At 38.2% G+C, this 20,342-nt stretch overlaps 1 protein-coding gene across 1 annotated transcript in view; it reads right to left on the bottom strand.

Moving 5' to 3' along the window:
• The window catches only part of LOC150095530 (receptor-type tyrosine-protein phosphatase epsilon-like), an 858,461-nt gene that overhangs the window by 346,328 nt on the left and 491,791 nt on the right, over positions 1–20,342 (bottom strand). The window contains exon 8 of the mRNA XM_090410701.1: positions 18,017–18,059. Coding sequence (XP_090266827.1) covers positions 18,017–18,059 — 43 coding nt within the window. The remainder of the gene's footprint in view (positions 1–18,016; positions 18,060–20,342) is intronic.

Genomic DNA, 20,342 nt, shown 5'->3' with positions numbered 1-20,342 from the left:
AATTTGATTGTAGGCAGTGCTTGAACATCTTTGTAATATCAGCCAGAAAAAGATCTTTGATAATGTTCATGACTTCTTCTACAGGTACATTTGTGAATAAGGACACTACGTCTAGACTGGACATTATGTCTGTTTGTGTTATCTTCACGTTTTTGAGTTTGTCAACGTGAAGATAACACAAACAGACATAATGTCCAGTCTAGACGTAGTGTCCTTATTCACGAATGTACCTGTAGAAGAAGTCGTGAACATTATCAAAGATCTCTTTCCTGCTGATATTACAAAGATGTTCAAGCACTGCCTACAATCAAATTTCTTCAAAGTTCAAAGAAGCTGCAATAGTGCTACGAACAGGCAACAACCTAAACAGAAATCAGGGTGCCATACTGAATGATACTTGGAAAAATCTGATTAATTCTCTCAGTTCAAAGGAAACTAAAGCACACGAAAAATCATATGACATGTTTGCATGAAACGTGTGTTCATGATACTTAGTAGATAGTCACAATTTCATACAGACATGTCACATGAACGTGTTACTAAGGTAACACGTTCATGTGACGATTTTTTTATATTCTTAATGTAATGTTTTTTTTTTTTGTATTCTTAAACCTTTTTTGCATTTATCATTTTTTTTTGTACTGTGCAAGCCTTTGAGAAAGCTAGACAGTTGCTAGCGAAACTGGTAAGGCAATATTGTATGAACATACATTCGAATTAAAAATCTATGGTCAGGTTATTAATAGGTCTTATATTTTTTAACATTTTACAACCAAAAATATGTATAATTCAAGAACTATATTATTATTACCCCAAGACCTCAGGGTCAAAGACTCATCTGGGAGGTCCTTTTATCACACACACAGCTCATCATACTGTATCTTAAACACACTCAAACTCCTTGCAGACGCCACTCTCAGGCAAGGCATTCCAATCATTTACAACTCTGCATGAAAAAAATCTGCTTCTCACTCCCCTACTCACACCCTCTTTATACAGTTTCCAGGGATGACCTCTGGTTCTCCTCCCGATCGCCCACTATTTTCTGTAGAACTTCTCCAGCATTGATCCTATAACAATCCTTTACTAACTTGTAGGTCTCTATCACATCCCTCTTCCTCCTGTCCACCAGACTCTGCAATTTACATCATCTAGCAGCAGCAATGTCTAAATGTATTTTGAAGGTTAAATGTGAAATAGTTGAATGAATATAGCATGCAATCTAGAGGAAAAAGGCATTGTGAAGGCAGCATGAGATGAGTGGTAATAATCAGTTGTATGAGGAACAAAGAAGAGGTAAAGAAGGTGGCCACTGTTGTTTAACTTGTAAGTTAATGATATCAGGAATTTGAATGAATGCAGATAAGGAGTTGTTTGCAGGAGATGCAAAGTTGAGAAGAACTATGAGGAGTAGAACACATGCTGTGGCTTTACAAGAGGGTGTGAGTAGATTTTATGAATGGGCAAGTGAGTGAGTGTTGCCAGTTTAATGTTGCAACATTGTTAAGGTTTTTAAATTTAGGAAACAAAGCTACTTCATAAGGGATGCAAGGTATTACTATTTGGGAATATCTTGGAGGGGGTGTGGGAATTCAGAGATCTTAGGTAATGATGGATAAGGATCTAAAATTTAGGAAATACTGCTAAAATTGTGAAGAGGACACAACGAATTCTGGCAGGTCTAGAAGTAACAAGATAATGGTTCGATAGTATAAATCCTTGTCAGGCCTCACATGAATTACTGGGCAAAAATATGGTCACCTAGTTTTCAAAAGGATGAAGAGATATTGGTAAGGTCTAGAAGAAAATGCCTAAGGTAATTTCTAGCCTCAGAAACATTATGTACAAAGAAAAGTTGAGAAAACGAAATTTGCAGTGCATCTAGTGGATAGAGGAGATAGAACTGAAACATGTAAGTTTGTGAGTATATTACCAGATTGGCATCAAAGAGATTTCTCACAGAATTGGAGAAACATAAGGTAATATAAGCCACATAAGGATAACCACTTGGACACCTGCTTCTGAACCAAGATGACAGAAGCAGGTGTTTTGCATGGAGAGTGGTAAGTGATTAGAATGCACTGTCTGAGAGGGTGATGAGCACAGAGATGCAAATACATTTAATGCTCAGTTTGATGAGCTGAGCATGATAGAGGCACCTTTGATTATGAGTCTTTTGACTCCATGGAAATTTGATGATGATTAATAATAATATTAATTACAATAATACTGACTATACGCACTCCAGATCAGTAATCTGAAATATCAGTTGTTTGAAGGCAAATATCATGCACATTTATACAGCTTTAATATGGGATAAGTGGCCATACCAATTTTTCATATGAATTTCTTATCAAAAGCAACAACAAAAAAAAATTTTTTTGAGAACTACAAAATTGTTACATAACGTAGGTCACTTCTCTACTGTTACATCATAAAATTTCTATACTTCACACTTGTGAAGATAGAAAGATTTTTCTCTCTCTCTCTCTCTCTCCCTCTCTTTTGAATAGAGAAACTTAATTTCTTTTAAATGAGACAATGGGAGAGATTATTTCTCTCACAGTAGGAGTAATTAAACAGAGAACTGTTTTTATAAAGTTATAAATTAGTTAATGTTATGAAACAAGCTTGTTAATTATTTAATACATCAAGGCTAACTTTTAATTTTATAAGGATTATTACAATTTTTAAGACTTTTTACTTGATGCTGCATCTAATGATTTAAAAACTTCTGTTCATCCTCTACATTCATTGACAAAGTGAACATTTTGTGTATTTGAAGGTTTCATGGAAAACTGCACCATTTCATGACAAAAATAAATTTAATTAAAATAAAATTAATGCCAAACAATTCAACTACTATATCACGATCATTATCAGGAACAACAGGAGATGAATAAACCTACATATACAAGATCAGGTAAGCAACTACCTGACTGAGTTACCTAACCCCACTAATAGTATGCCACCTAGTGACAAAAATTATTAATTAAACGTCAAAGAAAATAAGAAAACATTCCAGATTTAATCATTCAATAAGAATAATTACATACAGGAATAAACCTGCTGATTTAAAAAGTCCTGCTCATTTAGAAAACAGTATTGTTACTCTACAAATGAAAATTTGTTTAATGGAATTTACAGTGGAATAATTTCATAGGTTTGCTAAGATTATTTCAAAATTAATATCCATAGTTTGGGCCATATAAGGCTTCACATATTGAGAAAATATTTAATAACCCCCCCCCTTCTCAAATTTATTTATTTTAATAAATAATTGACAAATGCCTAATGATCAAATAAGCATTTTATAAAATTAAGAAAATAATGACTTGAAAACAAAAGAAAATGTGAAAATGTTTATTCTATCTCTCTAATCTTTTTTCTGAAGAGAATTTCTGAGGCTGCAAGCACTAAGTTATCCATATCTCTCGAGTCAGAGGGTTCCAACATAACATCAATTCTAACTGCCTCGCTTGCCACCATGCTGCAGGAATTCAGCAAGACAAGCCCTTCACCATCTTCCAGAAAGAGATTCCTCCAAGGCACTCAAACCATTATAACAGCCACCTGTCATGAGTAAAAAATTTAAACCCAAGTCGCTCATGATAGTGGCATGGAATGTGAATGGATTAATGAACAAGGTCTTGGAACTTCAAGAATTTGCGATTCGTCTCAGTGCTGATATAATCTTGATCGGTGAAACACACCTAAGATCAGCCAATAACCCTAAAATCCGTGGATACACTATGTACAGAAATGACAGAACTGGTGCGAGAGGGGAAGGCACTGCCACATATATTAAGAGTTATCTTAATCATGATAGAATAGCCAACCCTCAAATCGTAAACCTTGAGGTGACCCGGGTGGAGGTACATACCAGCAATGCGCAGTCTCAAGATTTATGCTGCTTATATATCCCCGAGCATTCCTCTGTTAACAACTGATCTGGACTCCATACTTGGACAAAATGATTCCATAATATTAGCAGGAGACCTCAATTCAAAACACACATCTTGGCACAGCTCTTCAATTAACTCCAAAGGCTACACACTATTCAACTACGCAATGCTGAACTTTGCAGTGGTGACAGGTCCCACCGAGCCCACTCACTTCAGCCCATCAGGTAGCTCAGATGTGCTAGACATCGTCATTTTCAAAAATATAAGATACCAATATAAATTGGAAACAGTTAACGAATTATCTTCTGACCACAGTCCCACAGTGCTTAATCTAGGTTCATCAGATCAATTCTCCTCCACACACACATTCATACCTTGGGATAGGTTATGAATGTGTGTGTGGAGGAGAGGTTCTTCCAGATTATATTTGTCCAGTGCCCAATATCAGTAAAAAGGAAGAGATTGACACAGCAGTAAATAACTTAACCATACAAATTCAGAAAGCAATAGAATCAGTCCGACAATCCACTGTTTTCCATCCAACCAACTGTATCCCTGAAGAAATCATGGAGCTAATCAGAGCAAAACATAGAGCCAAAAAGAGATACCACAATACCAGAGCCCCACAAGACAAAACAGTATTGAACAATCTAAACAGGCAGGTCCAGGAAGCTCTTCAAAAACACAGAAACCATCAATGGGAAACCAAATTGGCTAACATCAATACTGAAGATCATTCTGTATGAAAATTCTTAAGAGCAATCTGCACCAAAAAGCAACCCATACCCCCTATACAAACAAAGAAAGGGACAGTTCACAAAGATGAAGAGAAAGCTGAAGCACTGAGAGATAACCTTGAATCTCAATGCAATCCATCTTATGCAAACCTTAATATTAACCTTATGTACAAAATTCACCAGCATGTTAGATCAACTTTATGGCAGCACACTGTTAATTCTGAACACATCACTCCGACTACTCCGGTTGAAGTAATAAATATTGTCACACACCTAAATAATAAAAGGCTCCAGGACCTGATTGCATAACTAACCGAATAGTAAAACTACTCCCAAGAAAAGCCATAGTTCAATCTTGCCAATATTACCAATGCAATTTTCAGATTCCAGAATTTTTCCACTGTGTGGAAAACAGCCACCATCGTGCCACTGAAGAAGCCAGGAAAAAACCCTCACCTTCCCAAGGTGAGGGTTTTTTCTCTGTTAAATTTTCGAGGCTGTTGTCCAGCCTCAAAAATTTAACAGAGAAAGTGATCCTCACAAGACTCCAAGCAGAAACAGATAGGTTAGGAATTTTGCCTGACGAGCAGTTTGGCTTCCACAAGGTCCATAGTACAGCTCAGCAAATCCACAGCCTAGAAGAAATCATTACGAAAGGTTTCAATTGGAAAATCAGTACTGCTGCCATCTTCATTGATGCAGAAAAGGCATTTGACAACAAACTCATAAAGTTCGGCTTTCCAATCAAGTTGATAAGAATACGCCACTCATACCTGAAAGACAGATATATGCAGGTCAGGGTCGGAGAATCGATTTTGTCAAGACGCAGGGTCTTCGCAGGAGTACCCCAGGGCTCTCTTTTGGCCCCTCTCCTGTTCTCAATCTAAGTAGCAGATATCCCTGTGAACCTGAGAACAACATTCACTACATTATATGATACTGCATTAATGGCAAGATCTCTGAGCCCAAAACTGGCAACTAGATGATTGCAAACCAGTATACATATATTAGAGAGATGGCTGGTGGACTGGAGGATCCAAGTTAACCCACAGAAGAGTTCAGCCATACTGTTTACAAGGAAGAAAATCCACAATATGGAGGATATTCATGTTTTGGGAGTTAAGATTCCGTGGCAGAGTGAAGTCAAATATCTCGGAGTGATCCTGGATAGAAAACTTCTATTCAGCAATCATATAAGACACATTACCTCAAAGACATCCAAGCCCAACTCTACCCTGTAATCAACAGACAAAGCAAATTGGATATACAAACAAAATTAACAATATACAAGATGGTGATTCGACCGGTCATCACTTATGCATCCCCCGCAAGGAGCCACACCGCAAATACAAATATTCTAAAACTACAGAGATCGCAGAATAAGTGCCTGAGAATGATTCCGGATGCCCCTTGGTTTATCAGAAACACCCAGATCCATAAAAAAGTCAACATTCCTTACATCTCTTCCGTTCTTCTAGATCTAGCAGTGAAGTTCTTTATCAAGACTAGCAACCACCCAAACCCATTGATCAAGGAAGCTTCGGAATATAATGAAGCAGAAAGCTACAAATATAAAAGGCCAAAATATATCTTAAATATAGCTGAACACAGCTGATTTCACTGCCCTCACTGGGCGAGCATGTGGCTCATAAACGCTCCATTCCAAGTTTTTCATTTCAGACAAAGGGAAATACGAAAAGCAATTTTGCTCCACCCATCTAGCCAGAAATGTTATTCGTTATTATAGTTTGATTTCTGGTTTGGCACGTAAAAGTATCAATTAAAATGGATGGTGATGATTGAAAATGCTTGTATGTTATATAGTCTTTGGTTGAGATATAGCAAAATGTGATTTAAGAAGTTTTTTTGATTAGTTAATTTACTATTACTAGTAGTTAATTGTTTTACTACCATACACAGATAGTTTATTTTTCTAAGAGGTTTATCCAAGTAAGTCAACTGAATTTACAACAAGGGCGATATGCTAGGCCTACTGACGTTAGTATCGCCATTGATTCATATACAGTACTTGATAAGCAACTATCTATTTATTATTGTGATAAAGACAAGGCATGTCCTGTCCCACAGAACAAAGTTTGGGACTAACCATGGAGATACCATATGAAGAACTTAATTTCAAAAAATTTCTGGCTATCTTCAAGCATGTAAGCAATCTACTGCATACTAAATGGCCAGGAAAAGTCATGATTCATCAAATAAAAGAGATTGATACATATGACCCTCAACTCTCAGAACTTCTACCCAGCATCCCCCAAGACAGCACCAGCGAAATAGCGACAACAGCTGATGATAATTCCCTTGCAGATCACAGTGATTATCAGGAAGTTCACGCTCACAAAAAAAAACGCAAACTCCAGCCTGTGAACCACCCAAAGCAGATCGAATGGAAGAAGAAGGTCCTGTCCCGGACTCTCCAACCTCCTCAAGGGAAAAGATACCTCCGATTATTCTGAGAGAAAAGAATAAATGGATGTCCAATCTACAAATTTCATACAGTCAAGAGAGGAATGTCACAGATGGTATTAAAATCCAACCTAGGTCAGTGATGGATTTTCTTCTTCTTCTGCAGCTTCTCCCACTTAAGTGGGGTCACTGTTGATAATGAGTCTCCTCCACACCTTCCTGTCTTGGGCTGTCACCACATCCAAGTTCTTCATCCTCAAGTCCTCTTCTACCAGCTCCTTCCATCTCTTCTTTGGCCACCCATACTTCTGCCTTCCTTGCACATCCATCTGCATGACCCTTCTTCCCACATGTTCGTCCTCCCTCCTCATCACATGACCAAACCATCTAAACCTTGCCTCCTGTATTTTCGCTCCTAAGTTCGTAACTTTCACTGTTCCCCTGACATAGTCATTTCTCAGACGATCCTTTCTGGTCACACTGCACATCCACCTAAGCATTCTCATCTCTGCTACTCCCATCCTGCTGATGTGATTTTTCCTCAGGGCCACAGTTTCTATAGCATATGTCATAGCTGGCCTCACTACTGTCCTATAGATTTTGCCTTTCGGATTGATCGGCACCCTCTTATCGCATAACACTCCAGCCATCTCCCTCCAGTTCCTCCAACCCGCTTGTATCCTGCATCCCACTTCCTTCTCAGCTCCTCCATCTTCTTCCACTGTTGAACCTAAGTATCTAAAGTCTCTCACCTCACTGATGACATTTCCTTCCAGCTCCAGATCTGTCTCCTGTCTGCCGCCCACAGTGCAACACATATACTCTGTCTTACTTCTGCTCAGTGTCATACCTCTCTCTTCCAGTACTTTTCTCCATCTTTCCAGTTTAGTTCCCGCTTCTTCTCTTGAATCTGCACGCAGCAAGATGTCATCTGCATACAACATTGTCCAAGGCGCATCTTCTCTCACCTCTTCTGTTACCACCTCCATCACAATATTAAACAGAAACGGACTTAATGCTGACCCTTGATGCAAGCCAACTGTTACTTGAAAACTTTCTCTCTGTCCCAGATAGGTCCGAACACTTGTCTTCACATTTCTGTACATTTCCAGCAACAACCTGAAATATTTCTCTGGCACCTTCTTCTCCCTCAGACACCTCCAGACTTCTTGCCTTGGCACTCTATTGTATGCTTTCTCCAGATCAATAAATGCAAGATGTAGCTCCCTTTGTTTCTCTCGATACTTTTCCATCATCTGCCGTAACCCAAAGATAGCATCTGTTGGATGGATTATCGAAGGTTAGCTGGTGGATTAAATGCCAAAGGTATACAGTAGCACACCTTTTCACTAGGATCAGAGAAAAACCTCAAGGTAGTGATTAGAGGTGTTTCAGAAGACGTATCCACAGAAAAAGTGGCTGCAGATCTACACCAGCAAGACCTACAGCCCGTTAAGGTCAGCAGAATGACCTAAAAAGACAAGACTCCAATGCCACTGTTCTAGTAGAGATCAGTCAAGCTCATCAGCACATATATGACTTGACATCCATCTGTGTACTGAAAATTACTATAGAACCATTAAGAAAAAGGGCTTCAACAGGGCAGTGCCATAGATGTCAAAGGTTTGGCCATGCCCAGAAAATGTGCAAGGCTGAATTCAAATGCTTAAAATGTGGGGTCGGCCACCCAACAAATACATGCACTAAACCAAAATCTATCCCAGCTAAATGTGCCAATTGTGGCGGTCGTCACACTGCCAACTACAAACTTGAAATCATTCATAGTCATGGCACCCACCACAGACTCTGGCAGCTTATTTCACTCATTCACCACTCTCCAAGTAAAAAACCTAACTCTAACACCCTTGCTAGCCACACTCTTGCCCAGCTTCCATGTATGACCCCTAGTCCTCCCACCACCAGTCCTATTCTCAAAAATATCTTCTGAATTAATCTTATAGAAACCCTTCAGTAATTTGAATCATATCTCAATCATATCACCCCTTTTCCACCTATCAACCAATTTCTGCAACCCACAAATTTTCAACCTGTTCTCATAAGGTTCATTCCATACACCTGCTATCACCCTGGTGACTCGTCTCTGGATCCTCTCCACCTCCTCCCCATCAAGAAGAAACCCTGGCGCCCAAATCTTAGCACAGTAGTCTAGATGGTATCTTATCAAGGCTCAATTAGAGGAACAATAACCTGTTTGTCTCTGCTTGTTAAAATATTTTTCAGCAACCAAGTGATTTGATGAGCTGATTTAGCCACTTTTGCGATGTGCCCCCTAAACTTCAACTCCCTATCCACCAACACTCCCAAATCCCAGGCCTCATCAATCTCCTGGAGTATGGTTCCACCAATGTGATATACTGCTGCTAATCTTTTCACTGCAAAATGCATAACCTTACACTTTGCCACATTAAATTAACATCCATTCTCCTTAGCCCAGTCCTCCAAACTATCCAAATCATCTTAAAAAATTTTGACATCCTGTGCACTCACTATTGCTCTACCCAACTTTGCATCATCAGCAAACAAATGAACACTTCCTCTCAGATCCTTTCCTATATCGTTAATGAACAAATTGCAAAGTAGTGGTCCAAGAACAGAACCCTGTGGCACACCACTAGTCACAGGCCATCTTTTGGACTCTACTCTGAATAAACCACTCTCTGATATCTCTCCATCAACCACCCTCCTATCCATCTCACCAACCCTATATCCATCCCCATATGCTGCAGTTTACTGATTAGAATTCCATGTGGTATCCTGTCAAAGGCCTTAGAAAGTCCAGTAGAATCACTGTAAACCCATTACCCTTATCTAGTTCAGCCGTCACTGTGTTATAAAACATGAGCAAGTTACTGAGGCATGATCTATCCTTCACAAAACCATGCTGTCCCCCATACAGTATCCCATTTTCATCTATCCAATCCTGTATTTTTCTCTTGACTATTTTCTCCAAGACCTTGACAATGATTCCTGATCGGTCAGTAATTTACAACAGCAGTCTTGGAACCTCCTTTATGCAGTGGAACTATTTTTCCCTCTTTCCACCCCCTCGGGACTAACCCAGACCTGAGAATCAAATTAAACAAAATGGTCAAGGGCACTGACAATTCTTTAGCCACTTCATGTACGACAAGCTGGTATACCATCCAATCCCACAGATGTATTGACATTGAGGTTTTGTAATAGACTATTTGCCTCCACTTCATTCACCACAATTCCCGTATAAGCTATTGGTTCATTCATTCCTGCAATGTCACCACCTAGATGATATACTTTTGCAAAGTGCTCACTCAGTAATTCAACTATATCAACTGATTCGGTTACCTCCCTACCATCGGCATTCTTTAAAATCATTCTGCCATATACATTTTTTCTTTCACTTGCAACATATCAAAAAAAAACTGTTTGGGATTCTCTTTAGCTTGCATGTTTAATGTTCTTTCATAATCCGCTTTTGCTTTTCTTACCAGACTCGTTATCCTTCTGGCCTGCGCTTTATACTGTTCATGTGCCTGCTGGTCACTTTTCTCCTTAAATTCCCTCTACAGTTGTTTCATTTTTTGCAGCCCAAGCTTAATGGTGTTATTCATCCATTTAACCCCTACTTGATTTATTATTCAGACTCTAGGTATACAGTCAGCCATTACCTCATGCACACACTTCTTAACCCCCTTCTTAATCCCATGCACTATCAACATCCAGTCCTTGCAGTTTTACATGCCATGGCACTGAACCAATCAAACTTCTAAGCATGTCATACTTACCAGCCCAATAATTCCACATGTACCCTGTCTTAATTGTAAATTCCACCTTTAGCTACCTCCCAAGTCAAAACCCTATGATCACTCTCACCAATTGGTGGCAACGTGGTCATATTCGTTACAGCCAAGTTCTCAGATGGAATTACTAGATCAAGCACTCTCTGACCCCTAGTATTTTCCATTACATGCTGTCACATATAGTTATCCCTTAATAACTGCATAAAATCCAATTCCTTCCTCCCATGTGTCCTCTCCTCTTTCCAATCAATGTTACCATAGTTGAAATCTCCCATAATAATTACTCTCCTTCCACTCATTTCTTCTATTTGCTTATGCATACTATCTCCACCATCTATTCCATCACTGGATCTATAGCAGCACCCAACTGTATATTTTATTCTGCTAGCCTCAATCTCACACCAAATAGCCTCGAATGTGCTCTTTCCTTTATCCCGCAGTTCCACTTCTATTCTCCTTGGTAGCTCACCAGCAATCATCAATGACACCCCTACCCCCATTTTATTTTTCCTGTCACTCCTGAACACACCATAGCCCTCACATTCAATCCCACTAGCTATATCATCTTCTGTCAGCCATGTTTCACTAATGCCAATAACCTGTGGCCTGCAAGTGCCAACCAAGGCCAAAAATTCTTCCTTCTTGTTCCTAATACTTCTGGTATTAGTATACAATTGCAGAAGCCCATTTGTCCCATCCCTATGTGTGTGCATATTACACACATATGAATGAATAATATGTGTGCATATTACATACATTCATACACTCGACTGTCTCCCAAAATCTGCATATCTACCCCCCCCCTTAATAACTCTAGTTTCCCTGATTCTGCACATCCACTTCATTCAACAACACCTTTTCAAGTCTCTGTACACTAAATCCATTCAAATGTAAACCATCCATCTTATATAAATCCTTTCGCCCATCAAACTCACTCCATACATCCACAAATTCCACACTACTCCTCCTGCATAATCCAAGCATAAAGTCATTAGCAATTTTGACCCTCCTTCTATACTCTTCACTGTCATACTGTAGCAACAGACTCACCATCCTAACTCTCTCACTCTTCTCTTTTGCTACTTCAAGTAATTCCTTCAAATCTCTCTCATAGAAATTTTGTCTCCTTTCAAATCATTCATTCCTGCTACTACTACTACTATCAATTCTTTCACCCTATATTTTTGCATTCTAATTGACTCGCTTACATTCTTTAATGTTTGCACCAGGTTGGCACGATTTTGTTAAATTCTCATCTATCACACCTCTTACTAAAGAATCTCTGTACAACACTCACTCTTTCATTTTGTTTACACTCACTATCATACTCATATTTTTCTTATCATACTTTTGCCGTTTATTGGTATGCTCGGTAAACATTTTTGTCAACGCTCCAGTGTCGATTTGCCCTGTGTATCGCTCCGTGTAACCGTTCGATCTCACTCATTGCATCTGTCTCATTGCTTTTATTATCCGTTAATTCATTCATTCGTTCTGTATGTTTATCTTCATTCTCACTTTCAATGCCACTCTCACAGCTATCCGGTACTACCTTGCAAATATCACTATTCATACCTCGCATATCACTATTTTCTACATTCTCACTTTCAACAACGATATCACTCTCACGACCTGAAACACTCTTTAAATCCTCACATTCCTTACACTTTCTGCACACATTCACTCCACTATCGTTGTCTAACTAGACTCCAACTGCTCTCCCGAAAGCATATGCAGATGTAACTCATCCTAAACAGTCATCCTGGGAACAGCCAACATCACATACAAATCTGACAGCTATCATTACCTCTTCTCTTGCAAATATGCTGTTGGATTTTTAGCAGATCTAACCCATCACCAAGTTCTACTAATAGATTTCTAAAGGATACGCAAGCCATTATCTCAGTGCTCGCCAATGAGCAGAAATAAATTAAAACCAGATTTTTTGCAGATCATAGCATGGAATGCGAACGGCCTAAGGGGTAAGGTCTTGGAGCTCCAGGAGTTTGTCCAAAGACATCAGCCAGATCTACTCTTGGTAAGTGAAACCCATCTGTGACCATCAGATAATCCCAAAATTAGTGGATACACTGTACAGAACAGCCAGATTATCCTGCAGAGGCGGTGGCACTGCTATTTACATAAATAATTACATCAATCATCACTCTATAAATATTCCATCCATCACTAATCTTGAGATTACAGGCATTGAAATTCCTACGTGTTCGGCGGGGAATCTAAAAATCTTCGCAGTTTACAATCCTCCGCAAAAAACGTTACTGTTCTCAGATCTGAACGCTGTACTCGACAACAGGGAGCCTGTCATCATGGCCGGCGACTTTAACTCTAAGCATCCTGACTGGAACAGCTGTTCTATCAATAAAAATGGATAAATACTAGCCAACTACTCAGAATCCAACAATGTGGTTGTGGCAGGCACCACCGAGCCTACCCATCACAACACATACAGTCGGGCTGATGTTTTAGACATAGCTATCCTACAAAATGTAAGACTACAGTACAGTATAATGACACTCAATGATCTATCATCTGACCACAATCTCATTCTATTAAAGCTGGGAAACCAAGACAATTTGTTTGCCCCCCCCACATTCATTCATAACCTGGGACAAGCTATCCAAGGTACTTCCAAAATATACTGGTCCTGTGCCAATAATAAAACCAACAGATGAAATTGAAATAGCTGTAAAGGATCTAATTAACAAATTAACTAAACAAATTAACACAGCCGTTGCAGCAGTTACTACTTCCACAACTATCTGCAGACTAAATCACTTGCCAGAAGACATCTTGAACTTGATCAGAGAGAGAAGAATAGGGCAAGAAAGAGATATCACAACACCCGAGCACCTCAAGATAAACGAATATTGAATAGATTCAACTCCACAGTAAGAGATGTCCTTACAGTGCATAGAAGTCAAATTTTGAAGAAAAAATTGACTTCTATCTCTCCTGATAATCCATACGGAATCTAATCAGAAAGATCAAGAACAAAAACAAACCTCTTCTGCCTCTCCAAATATATGTTGGCCTCATCTATTTGACCTTCAGCTCATCAGTTGACCTTCAGCTCCCATATCAAAACTCTATGTCTAAAGACATCAAAAATCATTGCACAGCTCTATCCACTAATCAACAGGAACAGCAAATTGAGCACCAGAATCAAGCTACTTATATACAAAATGATGATTCGTTCTATACTCACATATGCTTCTCTGGCTTGGAGCCATACTGCTGATACCAATATCCTAAAATTACAACATGTGCAAAATAAATGTCTCAGAATGATCCTGAACCCACCATGGTTCGTACGCACTGTGCAATTTCACCAAAACATAAATATCCCCGATATTTACACCTTCATGCAGACTATAGCAACTAAGTTTTTCTCAAAAGCATCTGTGCATCCTAATAATCTAATTCAACTAGCGGCAAATTATGACACAACAGACTACTCCAAGCACAAACGTCCAAAAGCTATTTTAAATCAAAACTTCAATGACTAATCCTCAGGCCCACTCAGGGTGAGCTACAGGCTCATTAATCTTATCCACTCACAGTTTTCCACATCAGATAGCAGGGAATATGAAAAGCATCTGCTTTTCATATTCACCCTTTAGACCAGTAATGTTGACAGTTGACAGTTTGATTTCTTCTTTGTCTGGCTCTCACTTGTGGTGTTTAAATAATGTTTGACTTCATTAATTTTTTTTTTTTTTACTTTATTTGTGAATGTTTGGCTAATATTCAAAGTCAGTCAGGCTTAAAGACTTGTACTAGATTTATTTAGGAATAAGAGTAAGCAACTGAGTTGAATGTTTTCAATTTTGAAATAATTTCATGCTACTTTTCTTCACAATGTGATCCACATGGGTGATAAATAAGAAGGGAGGTAGTGTGCATTTTGTATTATACTTGATTTTACATCAAACAAACTTCTTGTATACCTTCTTCAATCTGAAGTGCTGACATATAACTGAATTACAGACTATACACTCTTTTGTATCGCATTCTATTTACACCATATAACAGCAGTGTTTTGAACAGCTTTTCTCTTGGCACCTGGTCATAAACCTTTTTCATATCTATCAAACTTAAATACAGATATTTTATATTCCTGTGATTTCTTGATTATTTGTCTTAAAGTGTGAATCTCATACATCTCTAAGAGATAATGACTTGAAATGGCACATAACTGAAGGGACTCATGGTGTGAGAGTGTTGGATCTGGTCATAGGTTCAGAGGACATATGCATAAGTAAGGTGTCCTCGTTACCTCCAAGGTGAGAGCGATCATGTGGTATTGACTTGGGAGGTTGCAAAATTTCTGGATTTCTCTCTTAAGAAGGGGTATATATATATATGGAACAATAGGTTAGGTAATTATAACGAGCTTCAGAGTAAGCTTACAGCCATCCCATGGCAGAACATATTGTAGGGGAAAGATGTTAGCAGTGCATTATAGGATATAATCAGCAGGTGACTGAGGAAGGCAATATCAGGATGTATTCCCATGGGCAGGAAGACAAACAAGATAGGCATTAGATGGATGAGTAGTAGTATCAGGCTTGATCTGCAAAAAAATAAAATGTCATGGATAATTTACAAGAAGAAAGGCGATCAGTACACCCTTGAGCAGTACAAGGCTCAAGCTAGGAAGGTTACCAGCATAGTAAGAAAATCTAAATCAGATTATGAGAAGACCTTAGCCAAGGAGATCAAGAGTAATCCCAAAAAGTTCTTCCACTATGCGGCAAGTAAAAAAGAATGACTTTGTAAGGCTAACCTTAGTGGGTGCTCATGGTATTGAGGTGACTATTTCAGACTTAATAGTAGAGTTACTGAGTGATCAATTTTCAAAAGTCTATCACCCAAGTGAGGATATCTCTGTACCTGTAGCAATAACTAATGTGAGAATTGAAGTTAATAAATCAGAGGTACTTAGTATATTGCAGAATTTAAATGCAAACACTGCTGTAGGTTTAAATGGAATATCAGCTCAGGTGTTGTGTGAATGGGCAAAGGAAATTCAATGCCTCTTACTTGGTTATTTAACTTAAGTTTGAACTCTGGTATGGTCTGTAGGGAGTGGAAGGAAGGCAGGGTGGTTCCTTTGCATAAAGGTGGCTCTAAGGCTGCACTAGTTAATTACAGACCAATCACCAACTTGGGGGGGGGGGGGTAAAGTATTGGAAAAGTTGGTTAAGAACAGAATTCAAGAATGGGTAGATCAGAATATGATACTCTAAAGGACCAACATGGTTTTATTATTATTATTATTATGTGACACCTCCAGGGAATCCAAAGACTCATCGAGGGAGAGTGTGCCAACAGCAATGAACAACTGATACCCTTCCAACTACTTACCGCACTCAAACTTGCTTAACTTTTGCTCAGTCATTAGTAGCAGAGGCTCTACCAATCAACCAACCCTTGCTAAAGGTCGATCCTGCCTTAGCATTTATTAACTTTTTTTACAATAGAATGATATCAGAGTTGGACAAGGGAAATGGCTACATAGTGATATTTCTGGATAGTGATATTCCACAGGATACCCCATGGAATACTGTTGCTCAAATTAGAGCAGATGGGGATGGATACTAAACTGGTGATATGGATAAGAGAATTGTTCATGGAGAGATACCAGAGAGTAGTGTATGGAGGAGCAGAGTCCAGGATGAGGCAGGTGACTAGTAATGTGCCTCAGGACTCTGTGCTTGGGCCACTATTGTTTAATTTGTACATAAATGATATAGGAAATGGCATGAAGGGAGATATTCACTTGTTTGAGGATGATGCAAAGTTGGGTAGAACAATAAAAAATCAAGCTGATGTTGAAAGTTTGCAGGATGATTTAAATAAGCTGGAAAAATGAGCAAAAATGGATGTCAGTTCAATGTGGAAAAGTGTAAAGTTATGCATTTTGGGATTAAAAGATTACCAGCTGTGTACCACATTGATGGAACGGTACTCCAAGAGATTGATGAGGCTAGGGACCTGGGAGTGTTGATGGATAGGGAGATGAAGTTCAGAAGGTACATTGCTAAGGCGTCCAAGATTGCACATAGGATTACTTGGTTATTGAAGAACATACTAACATAAAAGATAAAGAGGTTATTATTCCCCTTTATAAGGCATTGATACTTCCACATTTGGATTACTGTGCTCAAGTCTGGTCACCTGGATTCCTCAGAGATGAGGAGGTTGTGGAGAGGATGCAGAGGAGAGTGATGTAAAAAATGCTTCCTACATTGAGAGCTTATGGATTGCAGCGGTTGGTTGATAGGCAGAGAAGACTGATACTGGGGAAATGTTTCAGCTGTGTGATAGTGATGGAAGAACAAGAGGACATCCTTGGAAATTAAGGAAAAGTGTGGTTAACAAGGGTGTGAGAGCTAGATTTATTGCTTGCTGGAGGTGGTGAATAAGTGGAATGCATTGCCAGACTCAGTTGTGAGTTCTTCATCTGAGAATGAATTCAAGAGGTATGATAGATATTGTTTTGATAGTTTGGGTCTCCCATGATGAGTCTACTGACTCCATGGAGATATCCGTAATAATAATAATAAAGTTAATCTGTTATTAATCATACTTGCCTAATCTTATCTGGAACACACAGAAGGAAAATTCCTCTGTAATTCTTACACTCATTAGTAATTTTCATACCAGCAGGTTTATACCTTTATTATATATTTATTCTTACTAAATGATTAAATCTAGCACTATACAAATGTGTCAGCTGCTTATCTGATCTGATATATCTACCTATGCTCTACTGCAAAAGATAATAATAATCACAATATAGTGATTAAAACATTCAGCAATAATATATTTTAATTAAAAGAATTTTTCATTATATTCATTCTCATTTAAAATGTCAAACCTTGTCCTTAACTTGTATTTCTTGTCCACCACTGGTAACAAAAACCTGAAATGGATAGTAATTTTTAGAGAAAATACTGCACTAAATAAAACACTGACTGCAGCACATAGGCCTTTTTCAGATTAGGGAATGTAGCCAGCCAACTGGTTTGCATTTAACACCTCTGTTTATAATATATAAAAGAATAAAAATAATGACTGTGATATATATATATATATATTATATTTTCGAAAACAGAAGGAAGCATACCTGTTTCTATTGGTTTAAAATAAGAACTTGGTTTTGATAAGACCTACAATTAAAAGAAGATAAAAAATATATAGGTTTAATCAATAATTCAAAAGATACAGAATTTACTTATTAATAATTTCATATCCTGAAAAAATTTCATATGTGTTTTTACAATGAAGAAATGTTTAATTCAAAATAGATATTAAACATCTGTAGGTTTACTGAGTTGAATTCTGCTGGTGAGTGTCATAATACAGACTGATATAGTGATCATGAGTTTCAATAAGGAAATACCATGAGTAGACATATTACTTACTATTATAATAACGGAATTAACTCACATAAAATATTCTTTATTAGTAGAATTTTCGCCTAATAACGATATATTCACAAAAGGAGAAATTAGTACATTGTAATTCTTTTTGTAAAAGTTCTTCTGAAGAACAAAAGGAGTGGGCTCTATGAACCAGTGTTTTTATAGTATCTGCCTTTTGACTGGGATGGTGATGTGATTCAGCATGGGTGTAATGGTCTGTCACATCACTATCCCAGTCAAAAGGCAGGTACTATAAAAACACTGGTTCATAGAGCCTACTCCTTTTGTTCTTCAGAAGAACTATAAAAATATATTAATTCCTCCTTTTTATCCAATGGCTATAAGAATTCCTTCATAAAAAGAGCTTTAAGTAGTCGTGCTTCAGCATCCTCTTCAAATACAGAAGAAACAATGCATATACCTATCCCCTATGTGCAAGGCATTAGCGAACGCATAGCTAAAGTGTTAAAACCACTAAGTGTTAAACTGTTAAAACCATTAAATATTTGTGTTGCCTTTCGACCCATCAGAAAAATCTCTACATTCCTCGCATCTCCTAAGGACAAGTTCCACTTCTCAGCTATCCAGGTGTCTACTAGATTCCCTGCTCTTGTGGGTTATCATATTTCGGACAAACAGGAAGATCTGCTCTGATTTGGTTAGAAGAACATAAGTCGTATATTCAATACCTCGAACCTCAACAGTTTGGACTCGCAGAGCATGCCATCAACACTAGACATAGAGTTCACTGGAAAAAGACAAAAGTCAGTTCCTCATGGAACGGCTTTACAAAGAAACATGTGAAACATTACTTCACTCCCCTAACTTAAACAGATCCAACAGTCTACATCTTCCCCCCTTGTGGCATTAGATAGTACAGATAGTACTCTGTAAATCAGCAAATCTTTTCTAACTTTTGTAATTGTATACACACACACACACACACACACACACACACACACACACACATATATATATATATATACAGGGTGTTCGGGATAAATTTGACATATTTATAATTAATTATATTTTTCCGTAAGTTACATGTATTAACACACACTTCTCTTCATTTAAAAGTTTGGACCCTTCTTCATTCATATACAAGATGTCAGAAAGGATGGATAGCTGGAACCCACCTGAATCATGGAAGAGAATAACTTGTATCATGATGATTCGTGCCCGCCATCAAAATAAGGATATTACGACTGCTGCCCAATGCTCCCTGAATACAGTAAAAACAATCAGGCATGAACTAGAGACTTGCAATGGTGACTACGAGGATGTAGCAAGAAGAAAGATCCCTAGCAGACGATCTGATTGCGTTCGTACAGCAGAATTCCTCGCAAATCTGCAGGAACAGGTGTTGAAGAACCCTGGCATTGGAATTCGGGCTTTGTTCGTGGAGTTGCTAACTGTAGTCAAGCCCTGGATAACAAGGGTAGCCAATGGTAGGCCGTATGTATGGCAGCAGGATTCGGCCCCTTGCCACACCTCTGGGAAAAGTCAAAAATGGTTGTCTGAAAATTTCTACGACTTCACCAGTCCAAATGTTTGGCCTCCAAACTCCCCAGACCTTAACCCCATGGATTATTTTGTATGGGGCGCAGTTGAAAAAGACACCAATCGCACTTCCAGTAATACAAAAGCCCAGTTAATGGATAAAATTAAAACAGTTTTTGCAGCCCTTCCCAGGGAGACTGTAGCATCAGCTTGTTCGAGGTTCCGAAGCAGAATTGAAGCTGTGATCGATGCTAATGGTGGTTATTTTGAGTAAATCTTGTTGATAGTATTGTAATTAACTCTGCCTGTAATGTTTTTTTGTCAATTCATTAAATTTAATAGATACAAAGAAGATTTTCTTTTTCCTTACGAAACTGTCAAATTTATCCCGAACACCCTGTATATATATATAATTTTTATTTATTTATTTAATTTAATTTAAAAAAAAAAATTTAGGAAATTTAACCTTAGCTACTTATGTGGCGCTTTGTGAATATATCAGTTATTGTTTATTTAGCCTTTGTACTT

The sequence above is a fragment of the Typopeltis vanoorti genome, chromosome 20, assembly GCF_054136105.1.
Source record: "Typopeltis vanoorti isolate ZY-2024b chromosome 20, IOZ_Tvanoo_1.0, whole genome shotgun sequence".
NCBI classification, from domain to species: Eukaryota; Metazoa; Arthropoda; class Arachnida; order Uropygi; family Thelyphonidae; genus Typopeltis; species Typopeltis vanoorti.
Note: the sequence above shows the minus strand (reverse complement) of the source record. Positions and strands in the feature narration are given on the sequence as shown.